Consider the following 22,776-nt stretch of genomic DNA (forward strand, 5'->3'; position numbering starts at 1 on the left):
GGGCCGAGTGGCTTCCTTCTGTGCTTTATCATTCTCATCATCATCATAGGCAGTCCCTCGAACTCGAGAAAGACTTGCTTCCACTCTAAAAATGAGTTCTTAGGTGACTGAACAGTCCAATACGGGAATTACAGTCTCTGTCACAGGTGGGACAGACAGTGGTTGAAGGAAAGGGTGGGTGGGACTGGTTTGCCGCATGCTCCTTCCGCTGCCTGCGTTTGGTTGCTGCATGCTCTTGGCGATGAGACCCACGATGAGAATCATTCTATGATTCAATGATCCAAGGCGCTTCACAGGAGTGTTATAAGACAAAACATTTGACACCGAGTCACATAAGGAGAAAAGCTTGGTCAAAGAGGGAGGTTTTAAGAAGCGTCTTGAAGCGGGGTAGAGAGACGGAGAGGTTTAGACAGGGAGTTCTAGAGTTTGGGGCCCAGGCAACAGAAGGCATGGCCGGCGATGGTTGAGCAATTATAATCAGGGATGCTCAAGAGGGCAGAATTAGAAATTACGAGCACGGGGTGATGAGTGAACGGGACTTGGTGCGATTTAGGACACGGCCAGCAGAGTTTTGGAAGAGCTCAAGTTTATGGAGGGTGGAAGATGGAAGGCCGGCCAGGAGAGTGTTGGAATAGTAAGTCTGGAGGTAACAAAAGCCATGGATGAGTGTTTTAGCAGCAGATGGGCTGAGGCATTAGCGGAGATGGGTGATATTATACAGCCCACATTCTTGGGTTCCGAGGTTGTTACTTGTCGATCTTGTAAGCTGAGTTTTCTTTTCCTGTTTTGTATTTTAGCACCCGCTGAGTTTGTGCAGTATCCACAGTCCATATCGAGGCCAGTAGGAACCACTGCCATTTTCAACTGTCTGGCTCAGGGAGAGCCAATACCACAGCTTACCTGGCTGAAAAACGGGGAGATCTTAGCGGCCAGTGGTCACATCAAACTGAAAAACAACAACAAGTAAGTAGACCCAGAATGCTTTTGAGAGTATTCACTTTCCACGACCTGAACCCTATGGGCAGGTTTTGGGGGAGAAATCTGTTGTTGTCTGGTGCATGTCCAAACCAGGAGGCTTGCGACCGGTCGAAATGAGGTCTCGGGCCTCACTAATATTCATTGGGTGAGTTGCTGGTGCCTATCACATCACATTGGCACATAGCCCACTTGAACAAAATGAACCACGCTGGCAGTAACCCAAAAGTGTAGCGGGTTTGTGGAGGATGGAACAGCAACAACAACAACTTGTATTTATATAGCGCCTTTAACGTAGTGAAACGTCCCAAGGCGCTTCACAGGAGTATTATAAGACACAACATTTGACACCAAACCACATAAGGAGAAATTAGGGCAGGTGACCAAAAGCTTGGTCAAAGAGGTAGGTTTTAAGAAGCGTCTTGAAGGAGGGAGGAAAGGTAGAGAAGCGGAGAGGTTTAAGCAGAGAGTTCCAGAGCTTAGGGCCTAGGCAACACAAGGCACAGCCACCGATGGTTGAGCGATTATAATCAGGGATGCTCAGGAGGGCAGAATTAGAGGAGCGCAGATATCTCAGGGGTTGTGAGGCTAGAGGAGATTACAGGGATAGGGAGGGGCGAGACCATGGAGGGATTTGAAAACAAGGATGAGAATTTTGAAATCGAGGCATTTGCGGGGGGGGGGGGGAAGAGAGGTGAAGGGCGATTGACATAGCTGTCACTGGTAGCCGCTTCTTCGGCCGCTGAAGAATCCTGAGTGGAGCAGATCCGGCTCCTGCCTTCCCGTCGGAAACCACTTTCCCAGAGTGCTCCTTAAATAGGCGCTAGGTCCCTCATTAACGCGTGCAAAGGCTATCTATATATTTAGCACTGGCCCGAACGCGCATGAAGACTGGGAGTTGGTGATCCCACTGCTAAATTTGGCATCAATGCACCCCTTTCACGCCTTAAAAATCATTCACCAACTTTGGTTGAATGTATTTCGAGAGCTTTCATTACATGACGGCCCACCTCCCACTGCCCCCCCCCCCCCCCACAGTCCCGCCATTGGTCTACCCAACATGGCACACTGTCTTCCCACGATCAATTGAAAAGCGAGCAGACTCTTCATTACTCAATCGGATGATTATTGACTGTCGAACAACCCTTCACCCCCTTGCAACTCCCATATATTTTTAATAATAAGCAAAACTGTTGAAAGAAAATGAAAAAAATAAATACCATTTAAAAAAATTAAAAATCCTATTGTTTTTTTTTCTGGTTTGCTCGCAGCTGTGTCCAGGAGATTATTCTTCAATTCCTGGAGGCTCCTGTGCAATCCTGGAGGGTTGGCGACTCTAGGCACAACACGTATCAATTTTTAATCCCTTTATCTTTAAACAGGAGCATCCTGGACCTTGTGACCTGGATTAGTCTGTGCAGAATAGAGGTCCCCCCCCTATCTGATGGGAGACTGGGTGGTGGTGTTGTTTACAATACGATCCTTTCACTGGCGAGACCCGGGTTCAAATGTAGCCTGGGAAAAGCGTCCGTGTAAATATAGGAGCATCAAGAAACAAATCACGATCTCTGGCCGGAGTAGTGTCTTTTTGCGGACTTCATTTTTAAACGCTAATTTTAACCGAAAAACCACTTGTTCAAGTTTTAGGTGGTCCACCACAACAGTCGAACTAAATTTTAGGTGGCCAACGATTTAATGACATTTGGGGGCGGATTTGCGCAGTTATCTCGCTCTACCAACCTAACCTCGGTACAAGATCAGCAGAAACCCTGGAAGAAAGGCTATTTTTAGCCTTTTGCGCTGTTTATATTTCACCGATCTCATGCCAGAGAATCCCTGAGAACATCCCAGATGATTTCCTTACAAGATTTGACTTGCGTGTTATCAATACTGATTTCAGCAGCATTTGCAACCCATCCGTTGTGATTTTTAAAATGTATTTATTAATTTCTACTATTATTCCTCAAAGGAAATATTTTTTTCCTAGAATCATTTCATTCCAATGGAGACTGTTTTATAAATCCAGGCTAAAAAAAAATGCTGATCATGTTTCCCAGGTTACCGACAGTAACTTAAGAAGATCAAGACATCAAATCGAAAGGACGGGGTGAACAAAATGGCAGCTGAATTAATGGCTAGTGGAGAAGGAGGGCTGTGACTGCTAATTGTTGGAATACTTTGATTAGTTCTGTCATCGAGACCTGCTTTGTTCTGGTGTATCGGGGTGATTCCTGGTCAAGATGGATTTGGCAGCTTTGTTGATCTTTAATTTGTGTAGTTTTACTCACGATCTCTGCTGCCAGCAGCTGCAGGAAGCCAATAGGTCCAGCCGTCCCTGGGGTTAAGAGACATTTTACTTTTCCCCGAAGGTTCGCAGTCCCTTCAATCTCTGTCACATGTGCGTGCGTTTTGCATGTCGTGCAGCTAACGCAACTTAACTTGGTAACAGGGAGACAAAAGCCTTTGGGATTTCTTCTGACTGATCTTGAGAAGTGCTGTGTGGGGGCCGGGGTGAGGGGGGGGGGGGAAGGGTGCTGTGTGGGGGCCGGGGTGGGGGAGGGTGCTGTGTGGGGGCCGGGGTGAGGGGGGGGGAGGGTGTTGTGTGGGGGCTGGGGTGAGGGGGGGGGGGAGGGTGCTGTGTGGGGGTGAGGGTGGGGGAGGGTGCTGTGTGGGGGCCGGGGTGAGGCGGGGGAGGGAGGGTACTGTGTGGGGGCCGGGGTGAGGGTGGGGGAGGGTGCTGTGTGGGGGTGAGGGTGGGGGAGGGTGCTGTGTGGGGGCCGGGGTGAGGGGGGGGGAGGGTGCTGTGTGGGGGCCGGGCTGAGGGTGCTGTATGGGGGCCGGGGGGAGGGTGCTGTGTGGGGGCCGGGGGGAGGGTGCTGTGTGGGGGCCGGGGTGAGGGGGGGGAGGGTGCTGTGTGGGGGCCGGGGTGAGGGGGGGGATGGTGCTGTGTGGGGGCCGGGTTGAGGGGGGGAGGGTGCTGTGTGGGGGCCGGGGTGGGGGTGGGGGAGGGTGCTGTGTGGGGGCCGGGGTGAGGGTGGGGGAGGGTGCTGTGTGGGGGCCGGGATAAGGGGGGGGAGGGTGCTGTGTGGGGGCCGGGGTGAGGGGGGGAGGGTGCTGTGTGGGGGCCGTGGTGAGGGGGGGGAGGGTGCTGTGTGGGGGCCGGGGTGGGGGAGGGTGCTGTGTGGGGGCCGTGGTGAGGGGGGGGAGGGTGCTGTGTGGGGGCCGGGGTGGGGGAGGGTGCTGTGTGGGGGCCGGGGTGAGGGGGGGGGGAGGGTGCTGTGTGGGGGCCGGGGTGAGGGGGGGGGGAGGGTGCTGTGTGGGGGCCGGGGTGAGGGGGGGGGGAGGGTGCTGTGTGGGGGCCGGGGTGAGGGTGCTGTGTGGGGGCCGGGGGGAGGGTGCTGTGTGGGGGCCGGGGGGAGGGGGAGGGAGGGTGCTGTGTGGGGGCCGGGGTGGGGGAGGGTGCTGTGTGGGGGCCGGGGTGAGGGGGGGGAGGGTGCTGTGTGGGGGCCGGGGTGAGGGGGGGGGAGGGTGCTGTGTGGGGCCGGGTTGAGGGGGGGGAGGGTGCTGTGTGGGGCCGGGGGGAGGGTGCTGTGTGGGGGCCGGGGTGGGGGGAGGGTGCTGTGTGGGGGCCGGGGTGAGGGGGGGGGGGGGAGGGTGCTGTATGGGGGCCGGGGTGAGGGGGGGAAGGGTGCTGTGTGGGGGCCGGGGGGAGGGTGCTGTGTGGGGGCCGGGGTGAGGGGGGGGAAGGGTGCTGTGTGGGGGCCGGGGGGAGGGTGCTGTGTGGGGGCCGGGGTGAGGGTGCTGTGTGGGGGCCGGGGTGAGGAGGGGGAGGGTGCTGTGTGGGGGCCGGGGTGAGGGGGGGGAGGGTGCTGTGTGGGGGCCGGGGTAGGGGAGGGTGCTGTGTGGGGGCCGGGGTGAGGGGGGGGAGGGTGCTGTGTGGGGGCCGGGGGGGGGGGGGGGGAGGGTGCTGTGTGAGGGGGGGGGGGGGAGGGTGCTGTGTGAGGGCCGGGGTGAGGGGGGGGGAGGGGGAGGGTGCTGTGTGGGGGCCGGGGGGAGGGGAGGGTGCTGTGTGAGGGGGGGGGGGGAGGGTGCTGTGTGGGGGCCGGGGTGAGGGGGGGGGGAGGGTGCTGTGTGGGGGCCGGGGGGAGGGGGGGGGGGAGGGTGCTGTGTGGGGGCCGGGGGGAGGGGGGGGGGGAGGGTGCTGTGTGAGGGGGGGGGGGGGAGGGTGCTGTGTGGGGGCCGGGGTGAGGGGGGGGGAGGGGGAGGGTGCTGTGTGGGGGCCGGGGGGAGGGTGCTGTGTGGGGGCCGGGGTGGGGGGGGAGGGTGCTGTGTGGGGGCCGGGGTGGGGGAGGGTGCTGTGTGGCGGAGAGACATTTACTGATCAACTCCAAGGTGTCGGTCTGAATCTGTTGGCTGAGGCGGAAATCAATCGATTTATTTCCACTGCTGGTGCTGTGAGAAAAGTCTTCACTTCTGCAGTGCCGTGATGAGAAACGCTCCTGTGGGATTTGGGGCCAGCTTTCCCAACTCGAGCTCAACCCCCGGAGTTTTAATTTCCTTAAAGTTCCCAATGCTGTTTTGTTCTCCGGTCCAGTGGAATTCCCTTTTGTGTCGGGTCCTCCTTGTTGCAAGCACCTCAACCCCTCTGTGCTGCGAAGAGTTAATAATCTCTTTGGGTCTTTTGTGTGTGGGGGGTGGTGGGGGGGAAGATTGGTCATCGGCCCTGCCCTTTGACCTTGGAAAAATCAGTCATGCTGATTGCTTGTGTGCAGAACAACAGCCATTGAATGTTCTTCTCTCAATAGACTGGAGTTTTTTTTTTATCTCTCTCACTCTGGTGTGAATGTGTGCTGACACTAGCCCTGCATTGGCTTTTTCTTGGCAGATGTCAGTGCATTATATTGGATTCAAATGTAGTCTGGGCTTCACAGGCATGCGATGTAAGTCGCAGGAAGCAGTCAGACTCTCGCTATCCTCGCTATATTTCCCAGTGACGTGCAAAATGACACTGAGCCCTAATGAGATTTTAAAAAGGAACAATTCTATATATAGCGGCTGTTTCAGCTGGGAATTTGCATTCCAGAGGCTAATAAACCTCTGGATTCACCCAGCTACCGCCCAGTTACCGCCCATTTAACCGCTAAGATTTAGTTTAACGCCCATATTTGATTAAAAATGGAAACTAACGCCCAATTATTGCCCATTTATCGCCGGCGTAACTTTCGGCATACATAGGATTACATAGGGTATAAGACACAGAAACAGGCTATTCGGCCCAACAAGTCCATTGCTCCACTTGAGTCTCCTCCTGTCTGTCCTCATCTAAATCTATGGTATGACCAGACTGTCAAGAGTTTGCTCCATCTTCTGCACTGAATTGATTGAACTAATATTAGACATAATGTCCTAGAAATTCAACAGAGCACCCGTGCTGGCAGGCACAGCACGGACAGCTAAATGTCCAATTTGACGGGTGCTGCACATGTGCTCATTACGCGCTGGAAGTGCGCCGCCCACCATATTGGTAAAGGCTGAAAGAGAGGCCTCCAGGGGCCGTTACTGAAACAGGCACTGGGTTATTTGCACATGCAACCGGGGGAGCCTAACACCTGTTTGAGGCTCCCTTTCAGAAATTGGGCCGCCCCGAACGCAGCCGTCATTCAGGAAAGGCGCAAACCCCCATTGCTCTCCATCATAAAGTCTGATAAAAAGGAAATAAATTCTTTTCACACCATCGGATGGTTCGAGAGACACGTTGTGCCCATCGACAGGCCTCCCGAGTAAAGAGAGGAAACGGCTGGCTTCAGAAGGAAAGCAGTGAACTTATTCACTGCTACAATATCTAAGCCAGGAGCAGTGAGGGAAGACACTGACAATGGGTGTTAAAGAAGTCTCTTTGATCTGTTGTCTCGCTGCAGTTTATTAATCCCATCAGGATGAAGCACGTTCAATGGGAAACTCCAGGAGTTCCAGGAAACCCCTGCACACAAGCAGATCTTTCTATTTCAAAGTGAAATGTCTTTCATTTGAATGTGGACACTCCGATTGAAGTGCGCGGCAACGCACACGTGTCCACTGTCCAGACAATGAAATGTTCACGTCTATTAAGTTGTGTTGGGAGAGGGGGCTGCATTTACCCTTCATACTATAGGCTATTAGGAAGCTTTTCAGTCGTAAACTAAAATCTTCTGACAGGCATTCTCATTAATATTCTTAGAATTGCCCTAACATTCACAGTCTCGTGTATGTTTGACAGATTATTTAGATTTAAAATTTGTGGTGTTGTATATTACGCAATCTGTTTTGGATTATTTTTTATAAAGGAATGGAGATTTCTGTTGAATTTATTGTGGGGTAGGATGTAGTTACATCGGCAGTCCTAAAATATCTCGTTTCTTTTCGGTTGCTGTTTGCCTTTGATTGTGGCATCGTTCAATTCTAATCTCGAATTGTAAAACAAAATCGTTATTGATGCTGTGGCTTCCAGAATACTTTGATTTCTTGTCAGATAAAAGGACCTTGCAGGCCTCCAAAAACACCTACACCTGGGATTTCCGCAAGGGTTCTCCTGATCTACTGATGCAACTTCAGCGGGAGATTAGTAGAATCCCCGGAGAAACAACAACAACTTATATTTATAATGCGCCTTTAATGTAGTGAAACATCCCAAGCTGCTTCACAGGAGTATTATGAGGCAAAATATTTGACAACGAGCCGCATAAAGAGAAATTAGGGCAGCTGCGAGGTAGGTTTTAAGGAGCATCTTGAAGAAGGAAAGAGAAATGATGAGGTTCAAGCAGGGAATTCCAGAACTTAGGGCCTAGGCAACGGACAGTATGGCCACCAATGGTTGAGTGATTTTAATCAGGGATGCTCAAGAGGGCAGAATTAGAGGAGCGCAGACATCTCGGGGTTGGGGTTGTGGGGCAGGAGGAGATTACAGAGATAGGGAAGGGTGAGGCCCTGGAGGGATTTGAAAACAAGGATGAGAATTTTGAGATCGAGGGACAGTAATTCGTGGTCTGAGTGTGTTCCAGTTCAAGCATTTACCATTGCCATGGAAGGTGGGACTCAGACCTGCATTTCCAATTCCTGACACAAGTTCCTTCTCTTAGTTGGGCCGACAGGCGGCTACCAAGCAGATGTCAGGTATTTTCTCTTGTGGGTCTTGTTGCGGTTGGTATCGGTGTACCATTCTCACAGACCCAGCAATAATCCTATACACCCATAGAATGGTAGCATAGTGGTAATGTTATTGAACTAGTAATCCACAGGCCTGCACTAATGGTTTAGAGACAAGAATTCAAATCCCATCACAGCATCTAGGGAATTTGAATTCCGTTAAATAAATCTGGATTTTATTTTTTAAAAGCCATATAACTACTGGATTGTTGTAAAAACCCACCTGGTTCACTAATGCCCTCTAGGGAAGGAAATCTGCCGTCCTTATCCTCAACATAATTGACTCAACCTCTGAAATGGTTTAGCAAACTACTCAGTTGTCAAGACGGTGGCTCACCACCGCCTTCTTAAGGGCAATTAGGGATGGGCAATAAATGTTGGTGCCTACATCCTGTGAATGAATTTTTTTTTAAATCACCTGGGAAATTGTAAGAGTGTGGAAAAGAAAATCAATTGGGTGGCAGTAGGAGGGAAAAACCAACCATAATTTCCCCACGCCCCTCCCAGTTGCTAGCCACTGATCCCCACAGGAACATGTGCTTGTGTGGGCATCAATGAAGGCAGGACCAGGCGTGAGTCTGGTGACCCCTACCGTCTGCGGCTACTCACTGCAAGCATAAAGGACGGCATTCTGAGTGAGGTATCAGGTGGCTGACCACTCCTATACAAAAGCAAAATACTGCGGATGCTGGAATCCGAAATAAAATCAGAACATGCTGGAAGTCTCAGCGGCTCAGGCAGCACCTGTGGAGAGAGAAACAGAGTTAACGTTTCGGGTCGAAGACCCTTCGTCAGGACTGCCGAGTGTTCTAAATGAACAGATTCTTAAGGAGCACTGAAAGGGGGAAGGGAAGAAAGAACAAAAGGGAAGAAGGTCTGTGATAGGGTGGAAGACAGGAGAGATTAGAGAGACAAAAGGGATGATGGGTCGACTTGAGATGGTAATGGCAGAAGTTAGAAAAAGATCAGTCTAGCTAGGGTGTGAATGGCGGGATAATTACCAGCTGCCAATGGAGACATACATACATAAGATCGTGGGGTGGGGGGGGTGGGTGGAAGGGGGTTAATAAAAAAAAAAGGAAAAGGTGCAAAATGTGGGCAGAGGTTATGGTCTGAAATTGTTGAACTCAATGTTGAGTCCAGAAGTCCTTTGGCACTATACTCCAGTCTGGGTCAGTGCCTCCAGGAGAGGAGTGAAGAAAACTGAAAGAAGAGGAAGTAGACAGTGTATTACCATTATAATGGACCAGGTAGAAAGCGTGGGTTCAGTCAGTTATATCTGTCGCCTGATAGGTTAGTCGCACATTCATTACGTTCTCCTAAAGTAGTTCCACAAAGCATGCCCCCTTTCCAAATAACACCCATGTATCCAACCTGGATTTCACCAGACTAACACACAGGGCCTGGCCTTAGAATAAACAGTTGGAATGCATATAATTTATTTACTGAAGTTAGGGTCTGTGTCAACGTAATGACAGGACAAAGACTTCTGCTTTAAATAAAGCTGCACTCCTGGCCAAGTGATCGCGCCTGTTATAAATCACTCCAGACTGACCCATCGCACTAGCTTCCAGAATTAAACCAGGCTGCTGATGTGCCAAACGGCCTTTCACCACTCCGTCAATCCTCGCAGTGTCCTGTGGGGGCTTTCCTCCGCAACAACGGAAACGGCACTCACCATTTACTGAGTGTTGTGGAATCGCACAAGGCCTCGAATCGGACAGGCTCCCACTCGCAACAAGTATTGAAGTATCTTTGAGCATATTCTCCACAGCACTTAGCGCTTGTGAAATATCGCAGCTTGGCCAGGAAGCAGGCTAGACCCTGGCCAGCCTCTCAATCTGTCATCTTCCACTTACTTCCAGCCTGTGAAAAAAATCATTAGTCTTGTTTTACCTGGACTGGTACATAACGAAGTCAATAGCATGATTCTTTGCATTTAGTCTGTAAAGAGTGCAGTTATTCAATCTTCTACAACTTCCTGTTTGAATCTCTCCAGACAGTTTTCTGCACCTCCCACAGCCCTCACCAGAATCATGAATTACATCCCCTGTGACTATCCTCTATCCCTCCTCTTGCTCCTGGATCTACTTCTCTGCACCCACACTGTCACCGGAGTCATAAAAACTTAAGAATCAGCAGCGGGAGTAGGCCATTTGGTCCCTCGAGCCTACTCCGCCATTCAATAAGATCATGACTGATCTTCTACCTCAACTCCACTTTCCTGCACTGTCCCCATATCCCTTGATTCCCTTCATATCCAAAAATCTAGTGATTTCTGTCTTGAATATACTCAAAGACTGAGCTTCCACAGCCCTTTAAGATAGAGAATTCCAAAGATTCACCACCCTCTGAGTGAAGAAGTTCCTCTTCATCTCAGTCTTAAATGGCCGACCCCTTATCCTGAGACTGTGACCCCTGCTTCTAGACTCCCCAGCCAGGGGAAACATCCTCCCTGCATCTACCCTGTCAAGCCCTGTAAGAATTTTGTATCTCAAGTCCCCCAAGCATCCATCCTCGGTCCCCTTTTTGTCTACATGCTGTCCCTTGACGATATAATCCGCAGACATGTACACCAATGAAACTGGCTATGCATCTCCAACACCCCTTTCGACCTCTCCAGTGCCTCTGAGCTGTCAAATCTTTTGTACAACATCCAGTTCTGGATGAGCTGCAGCTTTTTCCAGTTAAATTTTGGGAAGACCAATGCCATCATCCTTGGCCTGCACCAGAAATGCAGTACTCCTATCACTCAATCCATCCCACTGCCTGTCTCGGGCTGAACGAGACTGTTCACAATCTCAGCGTCCTGTTCAGCTCCAAGCTGAGATTCCAAGCCCATATCCTTTGAATAAAAAGAAAGACTTATATTTTACATAGCGCCTTTCACGACCACCGGACGTCTCACATCGCTTTACAGCCAATGAAGTACTTTTGGAGTAACTGTTGTAATGTGGGAAACGCGGCAGCCAATTTGCACACAAGCAAGCTCCCACAAACAGCAATGTGATGATGACCAGATAATCTGTTTATTGCTATGTTGATTGAGGGATAAATATTGGCCAGGACACCGGGGTTAACTCCCCTGCTCTTATTCGAAATAGTGTCATGAGAAACGGGAGCAGGAGTCGGCCATTTAGCCCCTCGAGCCTGCTCCGCCATTCAATAAGATCATGGCTGATCTGATCTTGGCCTCAACTCCACTTCCCTGCCCGCTCCCTATAACCCTTGACTCCCTTATCATTCAAAAATCTGTCTATCTCCACCTTAAATATGTTCAAAGACCAGCCACCACAGCTCTCTGGGGCAGAGAATTCTAAAGATTCACAAGCCTCTAAGAGAAGAAATTCCTCTTCATTTCTGCTTTAAATGGGCGACCCCTTATTCTGAAACTATGCCCCTTAGTTCTAGATTCTCCCACCTTTTACCTCCACCTGAGAGAGCAGACGGGACCTTGATTTAATGTCACATCTGAAAGACGGCACCTCCGACTGTGCAGCACTCCCTCAGCACTGCACTGAAGTGTCAGCTTAGATTTTTTTTGGGCTACAGATTCCTGGAGTGGCACTTGGACCCACAACCTTCTGACTCAGAGGCCAGAGAGTTACCCACTGAGCCACAGCTGACTGAATCGGGCAAAACTATTTCCTTCTGCTTCGGGAGCCAGTGACAAAGGGTCACCAATGTAAAATCGCCACTCGGAGAGTACGGGGAAAGACTCGAAGAAATCTCTTTATGCAGCAGGGTGTTGGGACATGGAATGCTTTGTCACAGGACTTTGAGGCAGAGACCAGTGCCTATTTTAAGGGACAGGTGCGAAAGTATTTGAAGGAGAGGAGGATACAGGGCTATGGGGAGGGCACCTCATCATGAAGAAGAGAATCCTGGCCAGTGTATCTCACTGTTCTAGGATGCAACATATTACACTAATAGGAGGTAATGTATCACATTGTTCGAGGTTATAGTACTGGATTATACATAAATGGAATCCCACTGTGATATCACCTTCATTAGGTGTGAACTCATTGGCCTTGAACCAGGTTTTTCTTGGCAATCCCTACTTTTGAGTCTCAGAATCTAACCGGCCCCTTCCTTCCAACAAATTTTTATGTTTCTATAATGCTTACTTACAATTTATTAACCCCCGCTGTTCTTGTTGGAATCATGTTCAGAACATAAGAAATAGGAACAGGAGTAGGCCATACGGCCCCTCAAGGCTGCTCCGCCATTCAATAAGATCATGGCTGATCCGATCATGGACTCAGCTCCACTTCCCCGCTCGCTCCCCATAACCCCTTATCCCCTTATCATTTAAGAAACTGTCTATTTCTGTCTTAAATTTATTTAATGTCCCAGCTTCCACAGCTCTCTGAGGCAGCGAATTCCACAGATTTACAACCCTCTGAGAGAAGAAATTTCTCCTCATCTCTGTTTTAAATGGGCAGTCCCTTATTCTAAGATCGTGCCCTCTAGTTCTAGTCTCCCCCATCAATGGAAATATCCTCTCTGCATCCACCTTGTCAAGCCCCCTCATAATCCTGTATGTTTCGATAAGATCATCTCTCATTCTTCTGAATTCCAATGAGTAGAGGCCCAACCTACTCAACCTTTCCTCATAAGTCAATCCCCTCATCCCCGGAATCAACCTAGTGAACCTTCTCCGAACTGCCTCCAAAGCAAGTATATACTTTCGTAAATATGGAAACCAAATACTGCACGCAGTATTCCAGGTGTGGCCTCTCCAACACTTTATATAGTTGTAGCAAGACTTCCCTGCTTTCATACGCCATCCCCTTTGCAATAAAGGCCATTGACCTTCCTGATCACTTGCTGTACTTGCATGCTATCTTTTGTGTTTCATGCACAAGTACCTCCAGGACCCACTGTACTGCGGCACTTTGCAATCTTTCTCCATTTATATAACTTGCTCTTTGATTTTTTTCTGCCAAAGTGCATGACCTCACACTTTCCAACATTATACTCCATCTGCCAAATTTTTGCCCACTCACTTAGTCTGTCTATGTTCTTTTGCAGATTTTTTGTGTCCTCACACATTGCTTTTCCTCCCATCTTTGTATCATCAGCAAACTTGTATACTTACACTCAGTCCCTTCTTCCAAGTCATTAATATAGATTGTAAATAGTTTGGAGTCCCAGCACTGATCCCTGCGGCACCCCACTAGTTACTGGTCGCCAACTAGAGAATGAACCATTTATCCTGATTCTCTGTTCTCTGTTAGTTAGCCAATCCTCTATCCATGCCCAACCCCATGAACTTTTATCTTGTATAGTAACCTTTTATGTGATTGGTGCCTGTGCAGATGTACACAAGGAGTCAACACCTTCAAAAACAGGAGAGAAAATAGAAAAGGAGAAAATAGTTCAAGAAAGACCAATGCTACCTGCACAATTTTTTATTTTTAAATTCATGGCAAGGCCAGCATTTATTGCCCATCCCTAATTATCCTTGAGACTGTGGTGGTGAGCCGCCTTCTTGAACCACTCCAGTCCATTAAGTCAACCACAATGCTGTGAGCCTGGAGCCACATATAGGCCAGACTGGGTAAGGTTGGCAGATTTCCTCCCCCAAAGGACATTAGTGAACCAGATGGGTTTTTACGACAATCTGGTAGTTCCATTACTGATCAGCATTACTGATACTAGCTTATTTTTAAAATTCCAGATTTATTTAATTAACTGAATTTACATTCCCCAGCTGCCTTGGTGGGATTTGAGCTTGTATCTCTGAGATCATTAGTCCTGACCTCTGGATTACTTGTCCAGTAACATAACCACCATGTTACCGTTCCCTCACAGGATAAGTGATATATTTTATTTTCTCTCTGTTCCTAGTACTCTTACGATAAATGGCATCTCTCCAGAGGACGAAGCAATCTACCAGTGTATTGCTGAAAATGATGCTGGTTCGACCCAGGCCAGTGCGCGGCTAACGGTGCTGTGGGCAGAGGGCCTCCCAGGGCCGCCACGGGAAGTGAAAGCCACAGCTCTCGCCGCGACGGCTATTCAGGTGTCATGGAGTGAGCCTTCGGAGAATACACGAGACATTATCGGCTATGTACTGCACATCAGGAAAACTGCAGGTGGGTGAACAAGCCTCTACCTCCACATTACCAATCTGTTTTGGTCACTCAGTTCATAGAACAGTGCCATGGATAAACATAAATGATGCAATATGGATACGGTACTTTCAGAAAAACATCAGCAGGTAATAGTTGTGAGGCAGTAAGTTGATAATTTGCTGATTGTTTCACAATACCATGGCAAATGCCACTAATTCTTGCAGAGATCTGTATCCATAGTGAAGGAGTCTCTCAACCACTCAGGATCAAATACGATCTTCAGCAAGAAGGTCCTCGCCCTTGGTATATTTGAAGGTTTATATATATTCGTTCATGGGTTGTGGGTGTCGCTGGCAAGGCCAGCATTTATTGCCCATTCCTAATTGTCCTTGAGAAGGTGGTGGTGAGTCACCATTTCAGATGACAGTTAATAGTCAACCACATTGCTGTGGGTCTGGAGTCACATATAGGCCAGACCGGGTAAGGACAGCAGATTTCCTTCTCTAAAGGACATTAGTGAACCAGATGGGTTTTTATTGCAATCCGGTAGTTTCATAGTCACGATTACTGATACTAGCTTTTTATTCCAGATTTTATTTTTTTTAATTAACTGAATTCCTCAGCTGCCGTGATGGGATTTGAACTCATGTCTCCAGATCATTGGTCCAGGCCTCTAGATTACTAGTCCACTAACATAACCACTGTGCTACCATATCCAGAGTCCATTCCATTATCAATGAGGAACTGTGTCCCTCTCTCTCTCTCTGTCCCAAATTCTTTGCTTTTGTAACTGAAGAATTCCCTGACCAACAGGATGAGTCGTGTCCTGCTGTGGACCATCTGTGGAGTGGACACTGTCACGAACAAATTCCTGTGCAGCCATCATTCTCGACTGGGTACTCTCCCTACCAAAAGAGCTGTTCCATTCTAAAATTCTAATCTTCAATGATCACATTATAAGAGCGCAAGATATTTACAGACGAGGAAGGACATTCAGCTTAACTTGGTTTCATTCATCCAGACAGGTTCTAATGTCCCTCCCCCCACTGGGCTTTTTCCAGTTTCTCCTCAGCTATTTCAACACCATTCATGGAATATTTATGTTGCTTATTTTTTTCTTCCTTTTCTGCAACATTAAAGTTAATCTGCTGTTGCTCTGCACACTTATATCCTTCACCAACTCGTTCTGTAATTTCTACCACTGCTTTCTCCAATTCCATTACCCCTTCAAGACTGGTATCATCAGCAAATTTGCCCACTTTGCATTGAGTTTCAGAACCCAATTCATTTCTGGAAATAACCACCAAGCCGAGGGATACTTCACTTAGTATTTTCCCCCACTCGGGCACATCTCCTCTATTAAGTAGTTTTGCTTTCTACTCTTCAGCTCATTTCTTATTGAGATCTAAGAGTTACCGCTAGCTTTTTGTGTGGATCTTTGTCAGATGTCTATTTGAAGTCTCGGCTTTCCTCGGTTGTCGCTTCCTCAAAGAAGTTGAGAAGGTTGTCAGACACGAGAGTCCCTTCTGAATCCATGTTGGTTGGTGTTTTCCTTGGTTATTATTGTGCATCTTGATTGGGGGCTATCACCTACGAGAAGCCCCCCCAGACCCGCCTTACAAACAGGCTGCGATATCTGTGATAGTGACACTAAGTCTTCATCTTATTTCAAAAACTTTATAAGTGGGAAGTGCAACCTGTTCTATGGCAAGTCCCTTGGACAAAGGTTGGCTTGTGTGTGACTCTGACTAACTTAGGTTAAAGAGATCCACAGTAAAGTTGCAGAGTGATTGTTGGCATGACTTTGTCTGGAGGTCCCGCACGGGTTGCTTACTGGCTTTGGAATGAGAGATCAACATTCGGAATGAGCCACGCAGCTCGTTAAAGGGACCGCACACCCAAAAACAAGTTAGGCGGAACAATTTGATTTTAAGATTCTCATCCTCATGTTAAAATCCCTCCATGGCCTCACTCCTTCCTCTCTGCACTTGACAGTGAGTGCTCCTAACCCAGGAGGGCGAGGCCTGTCTGTTCTCTGAAAGCAGTAGTGTTAGCACTGTAAGCTCTGGGACTTGGCGGCTACAATGAATGGATCAAATTACACGTTGCAAAGATCTTGATTACTCTCCAGCAGACAGGATCAAATGGCACATTCCAGACAAACCAATGGGTGTGTCTTGTCCTCCAAGGGGACCAATCAGAAATCTGATCTTGTTTTCCAAGGGGACCAATCAGAAATCCAGTCATGTCCTCCAAGGGGACCAATCAGAAATCTGGTCTTATCTTCCAAGGGGACCAATCAGAAATCTGGTCTTATCTTCCAAGGGGACCATTCAGAAATCTGGTCTTATCTTCCAAGGGGACCATTCAGAAATCTGGCCTTATCCTCTCAGGGAACCAATCAGAAATATGGTCTTGTCCTCCAAGGGGACCAATCAGAGATTTGGTGTTGCAAATAAACATGGCCGCAAAGTTGTATGACTGACGGATTACTGGTGTAGAATAGACACGCGTTTCCCCAGGCCGTGCTTCTTGATCATTTTGTTATATTTTCTCAGATCCAGTGGAGATGGAGTACCAGGAGGCGGTGAGCAAAACCACCCTACAGCAGGTGGTGACTGATCTGGAGCCATCCACAAGCTACACTTTCTATATAAAGGCTTACACCTCGCGAGGAGCCAGCAAGCCATCCGAGCCTGCCGTCAGGAGCACACTGGGCGAAGGCAAGTATCATGGACTCCACATGGAGTGAGGAGCGTGCGATTACTTCCGAGAGACAAATTGTGGATGACGAATATTTTACCGACCTTTCGACACAGGAATCTTTTATTTTGCGTTACTGTGGAGTTCTGTATTTACACCTATTCAAAGCTGGAGTTGATTTCCTAGTTAAACTCCATTTAGGACTGTAATAGCTGTTCAAGAGGGGACCTGAGTGAGATATTTTCACTTTTTTAATTCGTATTTCTGCTAGTTGAGGTGACGGGGAAGGAAATATTTGCCATTTTCAGGGATCCAGTGTTAACGTCAGGCATTGCACATCAAGTATATCATGGGCCACATTCAGAGTAAAATTCTAGTACTTCAGTAAATGGCCCTTGGAAACCTCAGCAGTTTTTAAACCAAGGACAGACTTGGGCTTTATGGAGAATTGTTGAGATGGAAAAGAGGTTTTTGGCAAGGATGAGAAAAGCAATCAACTTGACATTAGAATGTATCTCAGAACAAGCTGGAAAACGAACCCTTGTGGCAGACTAACTGCCTTGTCCAGGACAAGCTGGAACAATGTTAATATTTAATCATCACTATTTTCTTCTAAAGCTTGGTGTCTTTCTCTTGAACAAAGAAAAAGGTATCTTTGCACTTGGGGATTTATATGTCATACTAGCAATAATTATCGTTGCTCTGGATTTAGACACTGGAATGCTGTGGGAATACTGTACATATACAGACTTTGATGCTCATATTCATGGCTGTTGTACAGTAGCAGATGTCAGTGGTGTGATTTCTACCTGGTATGACACCGATAGACCCGCGAGCTGTATGGTAGCAGACAGAAGTTACTGTTCCCGTTTAGTCAGTGTTTGTGCCATCATATCCTGTCTTCTTTATGTTTCAGTTCCGGCAATACCAGCCCTTTTCATTAAGGTCCTGAACAGTACAGCGATCCAGGCTGCGTGGGAATCCACCATTAAGCTCGGTCAGCATGAAGGGTTCAAGTTGTATTATCGCAGGATCCATGGGCCACACTTCACTGGGCCTGTTCTTCTACCAAGTAACGTGACATCGTACAACATAACTCAGCTGGGTAAGAGGCATGTCTGAGTAATCACAAGGGGTAAAATCGGCAAGGGGTGGGTTCTCCTGATCTCCCATAACATTGGCGGAAGATCAGCAGAATGAAGACTGACCCTGGGGATTTTTCTGACTCTCTACATATCGGAACAGAATGAGACTCTGGCTGAACGTGAATGAATAACTTGTCGATTCTGTGCTCATAATATGAAGACAGGCTCAAAGGGAGCAGAGGTCGGAGAATTGTCATTACAGTGTCGTAGTTATACCCCCAACTCGCACTATCTTTTGAGTGTGGCTTCCCCCTTGGCGAATGGAATTAATAAGTTTACCTGATAGAGTCAGGATCAGGTCTGGTCCTAGGGTGCGGAGATTACTGTGACCCTGCATAAATAAGAGAGCTTTTGAGTTGACCTTACAGGCAACTGTTGCTCTATATATAAAACCATAGAATGTGAGCTGAGCCTCACAAACATGGATTACTCTGCCTCTCTGACTGTCTGTCTCTTTTGAGAGTATAATTGTAAAGCTGATCTGTCTCTTGTACCAGATCCGATGATTGCCTATGAAGTGAAGCTTCTGGCGTTCAATCGCCACGGAGATGGAAATTCCACGGTCCGCTTTGTGGCCCTGCGAGATGCTGCTGAAAGATCTGGTGAGTAAAACAGGCCATGAATGAGCGTGATGAGAGTCTGAAGGCCGGATTTTCCGGTGATGACCATCTCTGTTTTTGCCCCCGAGGGGCGGCAATGGCAGCGATGAGCTATTCCAGGCGGGCGGGCGGCTTCCAGCACCCGCCGGGGTTTTTGGGGCTGGTTTTGGCGGGGCGGGGAGCATTACCGCCCGGAAGAGGCGAGCCGATGTGCAACGGCCCTGGCTGCGACGCCGACTCGCTTTGTGACTCCCGCCCGACCGTAGCGCGCCCTGCTGGGACCGCCTGTGAAAACGGGCGATCCGACCTGTAGTGGCTGCAGTGAGGTAAGTAATGCCAACCTCAGGTAAGTGTGATTGCTTTTTCTTTTCTTCTTTTTTGCGATTTATGTTGTGGTGGTTTGGGCTATATATTAGGAATGTTTTTGGTGGGGTTTTTTTCACATTTTTTTTCTCCCAAGCCTCTCTCAGAGCGCCCCCAGGCCGGCTGTTTAGCTCAGGATTTTCAATTGCTCAGCTGGCCTAGCGCCGTATGAGAGGTGTACCTCCCTTAGCGCTCTGCCCCATGCTCAGGGGCCAACTGCCCAATTTTGCTGAGACACAAACTGTTCCCGGGCGCAAATTTTACCGCCCCGTCTCCATTACCGCCCCGAAATGAGCAAAGCCGAAAATCCAGCCCGAGGTGTTGGTGAAAAATTTGGGCGAGCAGTCAACCAATGGTTTTTGGAGCGTGTAGTTTACTGTAGTGTCTGATTGGTCTGCATTGAATGTGTTGGCTCAATTGATCCACATCAAGAGTTGAAGTCACAACCTAGGCTGACTACTCTATGTCGTATTGAAAGATTTCTACAATGTCACAGGTTCATCTCTTAGATTGAAGTGAAATCAAGGTCACATCTGCCTGTTCTAGTGGTTCAGGTGAATGTTAAAGATTCAATGGCACTATTTGAAGAAGAGCAGAGAATTTTCCCAATATTCCAGCAAACAACTCTATCTCAACTAATGCCGCCAAAAAAAGATGAACTATTCATTCACCTTATTGCTGTTACTCAGTGTTGCTGGCACAGAATGGCTTCTGTGTTTGTCAACATAAAAAGGTCACTTCATTTCAAATGATTTTTTTTACTTGATTAAGTGATATGGAAATGCAAATATTATTATTAGAAAATGTATTGAATGTTATGTTGACGATTTTAAGGCAACCAATGGAACGTCAGTGTGTGTCTAACTCAAGAAGCCTAAGTAGCCCATCAGGATTGAAAGTGATTGGATAGAAGACAAGTTGAATCAAGAATTAGATGACGCCAATCGGTTTGACGATTGCAGGAAGCAGGAAAGACTGAGGGAAATAGAGAGGTTCTGAAAATGGTACAATGTGAGTCTTGATGCTCACAGAGTAAAGATGTAGGGAGAAGGAAGAGCATGTGGCATAGCATATTTGGGATTGACAAAAGAAGACAGTTCAGAGGAGCAACAGCCATAACAATATTGACAAACTAGAGATAAAGGCTGCGATAGAAGGAGGGGCTGGAAGCTACTGTTGAGAGAAGAATTGTCTCATCAGGTAACATGATTCTTTTTGAATCATGTCTGGGAGAGCGAGAGAGGTGAACAATCTAATGTGAAACAGGGATGCTCCGAATATCATTAATAAGAGGCATTTTGTGTTACAGTTCTGAACACTCCGTGTGATTGCCTGAAAGAGGAACACAGCAGCAAAACCTCCACAACTGGCATCATCATTGGAACCCACATCGGTGTCACCTGCATTATCTTCTGTGTTCTGTTCCTTGTTTTTGGATATCGTGGAAGGTATATACTCCAAAGATTTCTGAGAGTGGCCCCCTCCATCCTTGCAACATTAAAAGTGCATCTATTGAAGCACAGTAACAAAGTAGATTCTGTTATGCATTGGGGAGCTTGTGTGTGTGTGTGTGTATATGTGTGTGTGTATATGTGTGTATATGTGTGGGTGTGTGTGTGTGTATATGTGTGGGTGTGTGTGTATGTGTATATGTGTGGGTGTGTGTGTATGTGTATATGTGTGGGTGTGTGTGTATGTGTATATATGTGGGTGTGTGTGTATGTGTATATATGTGGGTGTGTGTGTATGTGTAGGTGTGCAAGTGCACATGTATTTGTGTGCATGCCCTTGTCCATGATTCATTACACATATGGAATGTCCACACAGTAACAGGCATGCATGCAGTGTCCTTTTTACTGTGTATACTGCACAGATACAGGAGTTGACACGGAGATATAAACAAGCCATACAGTACCAGATGTGAGTGAATGGTCCTCTTTTACCATGAACGTATATTAAGTAATATTTTCATGAATTATGAATTGAATCTATCCCTTGGGACTTCCATTTCTAGGTTGTTAATGTGTAAAAATGTTGAGGACCGTCTGGCCACCCCTCAAGCTCCATCTAGGGCCCAAAGAAACTCACAAGGGCTGGTCCAGAACGGTGGACCACGGAGGGGCAGAGAAGAGTTCACAGCCAATAGGAAGATGGCTGACATGAATGAGCTGGAAAGACTGTTTCCTGCACCAGTTCCTAATGACCAACACAAGGGAATTACGGTAAGATCTGCTAGTGAGGATCAACTCAAAGACACGTTGCTGGTCTGTCCTGAAAGAAGATGAAGGGTTTTTAAAGAATATTTGCCTGAATATGACCCTGAATTTCCTTGGCACCAGAGGTGTAAATTGGTTGGGAATGTAGAACAGCAGGGGAGAGAATTTGGGAAGGACTCAGAAATACTGTCTCCATCCAGAAGACTACTTACTGCTGGTTTGCAATGATGCCTCAGTCATGTCCCATGATGTTACAGGAGGTGGGGTTCAAAACTCTTGTAGATTCTGCCCCTGATCTGGCCAGCAATCTGGGCCGGTCATGCTGGCCGGTCAGCTTGAAGAGTTGAACTTTTGGAGGGAGCCCATCGTCTGAGCAGGTGCCCATACTGACGCAGGTGCCTGCTGACAGTGCGTTAATGAGTTGACACCAATCTGATCCGGGAAAGTCCGGCAGGGTCAGAAGCAGAGTTCAGCAGTCCACGTTGTACTGCCATATTGGGAGGGTTTTCAAATGGCAACCGAGCTATCCAACTGGGAAAGTGGAAAGACCTCTGTTATGGTACATGTTCATTTGCCCTGCCCATTAACTATAGATGGGCTACAAGCAATAAATGACCCCTTTCTATGCATCTGTACCCAGATACTCCTCTGCGATAGTGCCAGGTGACACCCGATCCCATAAAACAAAGTTGAAAATGTTGGTGCTGTTTTGACAGCTTGACAATGGAGAACTCTCCAGTTGATTTTCATCAATGTCAGTGTATCCTTTCACACCAAAATGGATGGAATCTTACACAGCAGTGAGCTAAACTCTCACCATACAAAGGCTACACAATGGTCTGTAGACCACCAGTGCAAATGTGCAGTTTTCTGAGTTTTAGGCTTAATTTTCTTTAGTTACATCTGTGTTTATTTGACTCACTTGGGAGATTAAACACGTTGGGGAGAGTCCATGAAATTACAAATTCTAATTGTGCTCCTGACTACAGACTCCCAGCATTTAATACAGACCGTCACTAAGCAATGAACAAATCTGCCACTTCATTATGACTGTAGCGACTTACCACGGAATTAATTTGGCTCCCTGTAAACTGTAAGGAAATGTAAATTCAGGAATAAAATCAGGAAATACTGGAAATCTCAGCAGGTCAGGCAGCATCTGTGGAGAGGAAGCAGAGTTAACATTTTGGGTTACGACCCTTGGGGTCATCGATCCAAAACGTTAACTCTGTTTCCTCTCCACAGGTGCTGCCTGACCTGCTGAGATTTCCTGCATTTTCTGATTTTATTACAGATTCCAGCATCTGCAGTATTTTGCTTTTGTGTAAGTGCAGATTGAGATTACGCAATGAACAAAAGTGCATGTTTTCACTCATTTTAGTGAAAAAGTACACATTAGTACAAAGTGCATGGAGGAAACTATCCCGGGGTTCTTACTGCAGGGTAAGTCTCACGGTGTAAACTGAAGATTCCTCTCTCACTGTATTCGGGATAAGATCACTGGTGAATTAAA

The 22,776-nt window shown here is 47.8% G+C and overlaps 1 protein-coding gene across 1 annotated transcript in view; it reads left to right on the top strand.

Moving 5' to 3' along the window:
• The window catches only part of igdcc3 (immunoglobulin superfamily, DCC subclass, member 3), a 148,060-nt gene that overhangs the window by 120,159 nt on the left and 5,125 nt on the right, over positions 1-22,776 (top strand). The window contains exons 7-13 of the mRNA XM_070859326.1: positions 798-963; positions 14,011-14,258; positions 16,796-16,960; positions 17,857-18,045; positions 18,583-18,687; positions 20,357-20,495; positions 21,062-21,269. Of these exons, the coding sequence (XP_070715427.1) occupies positions 798-963; positions 14,011-14,258; positions 16,796-16,960; positions 17,857-18,045; positions 18,583-18,687; positions 20,357-20,495; positions 21,062-21,269 (1,220 nt within the window). The remainder of the gene's footprint in view (positions 1-797; positions 964-14,010; positions 14,259-16,795; positions 16,961-17,856; positions 18,046-18,582; positions 18,688-20,356; positions 20,496-21,061; positions 21,270-22,776) is intronic.

The sequence above is a fragment of the Pristiophorus japonicus genome, chromosome 17, assembly GCF_044704955.1.
Source record: "Pristiophorus japonicus isolate sPriJap1 chromosome 17, sPriJap1.hap1, whole genome shotgun sequence".
NCBI lineage: Eukaryota > Metazoa > Chordata > Chondrichthyes > Pristiophoridae > Pristiophorus > Pristiophorus japonicus.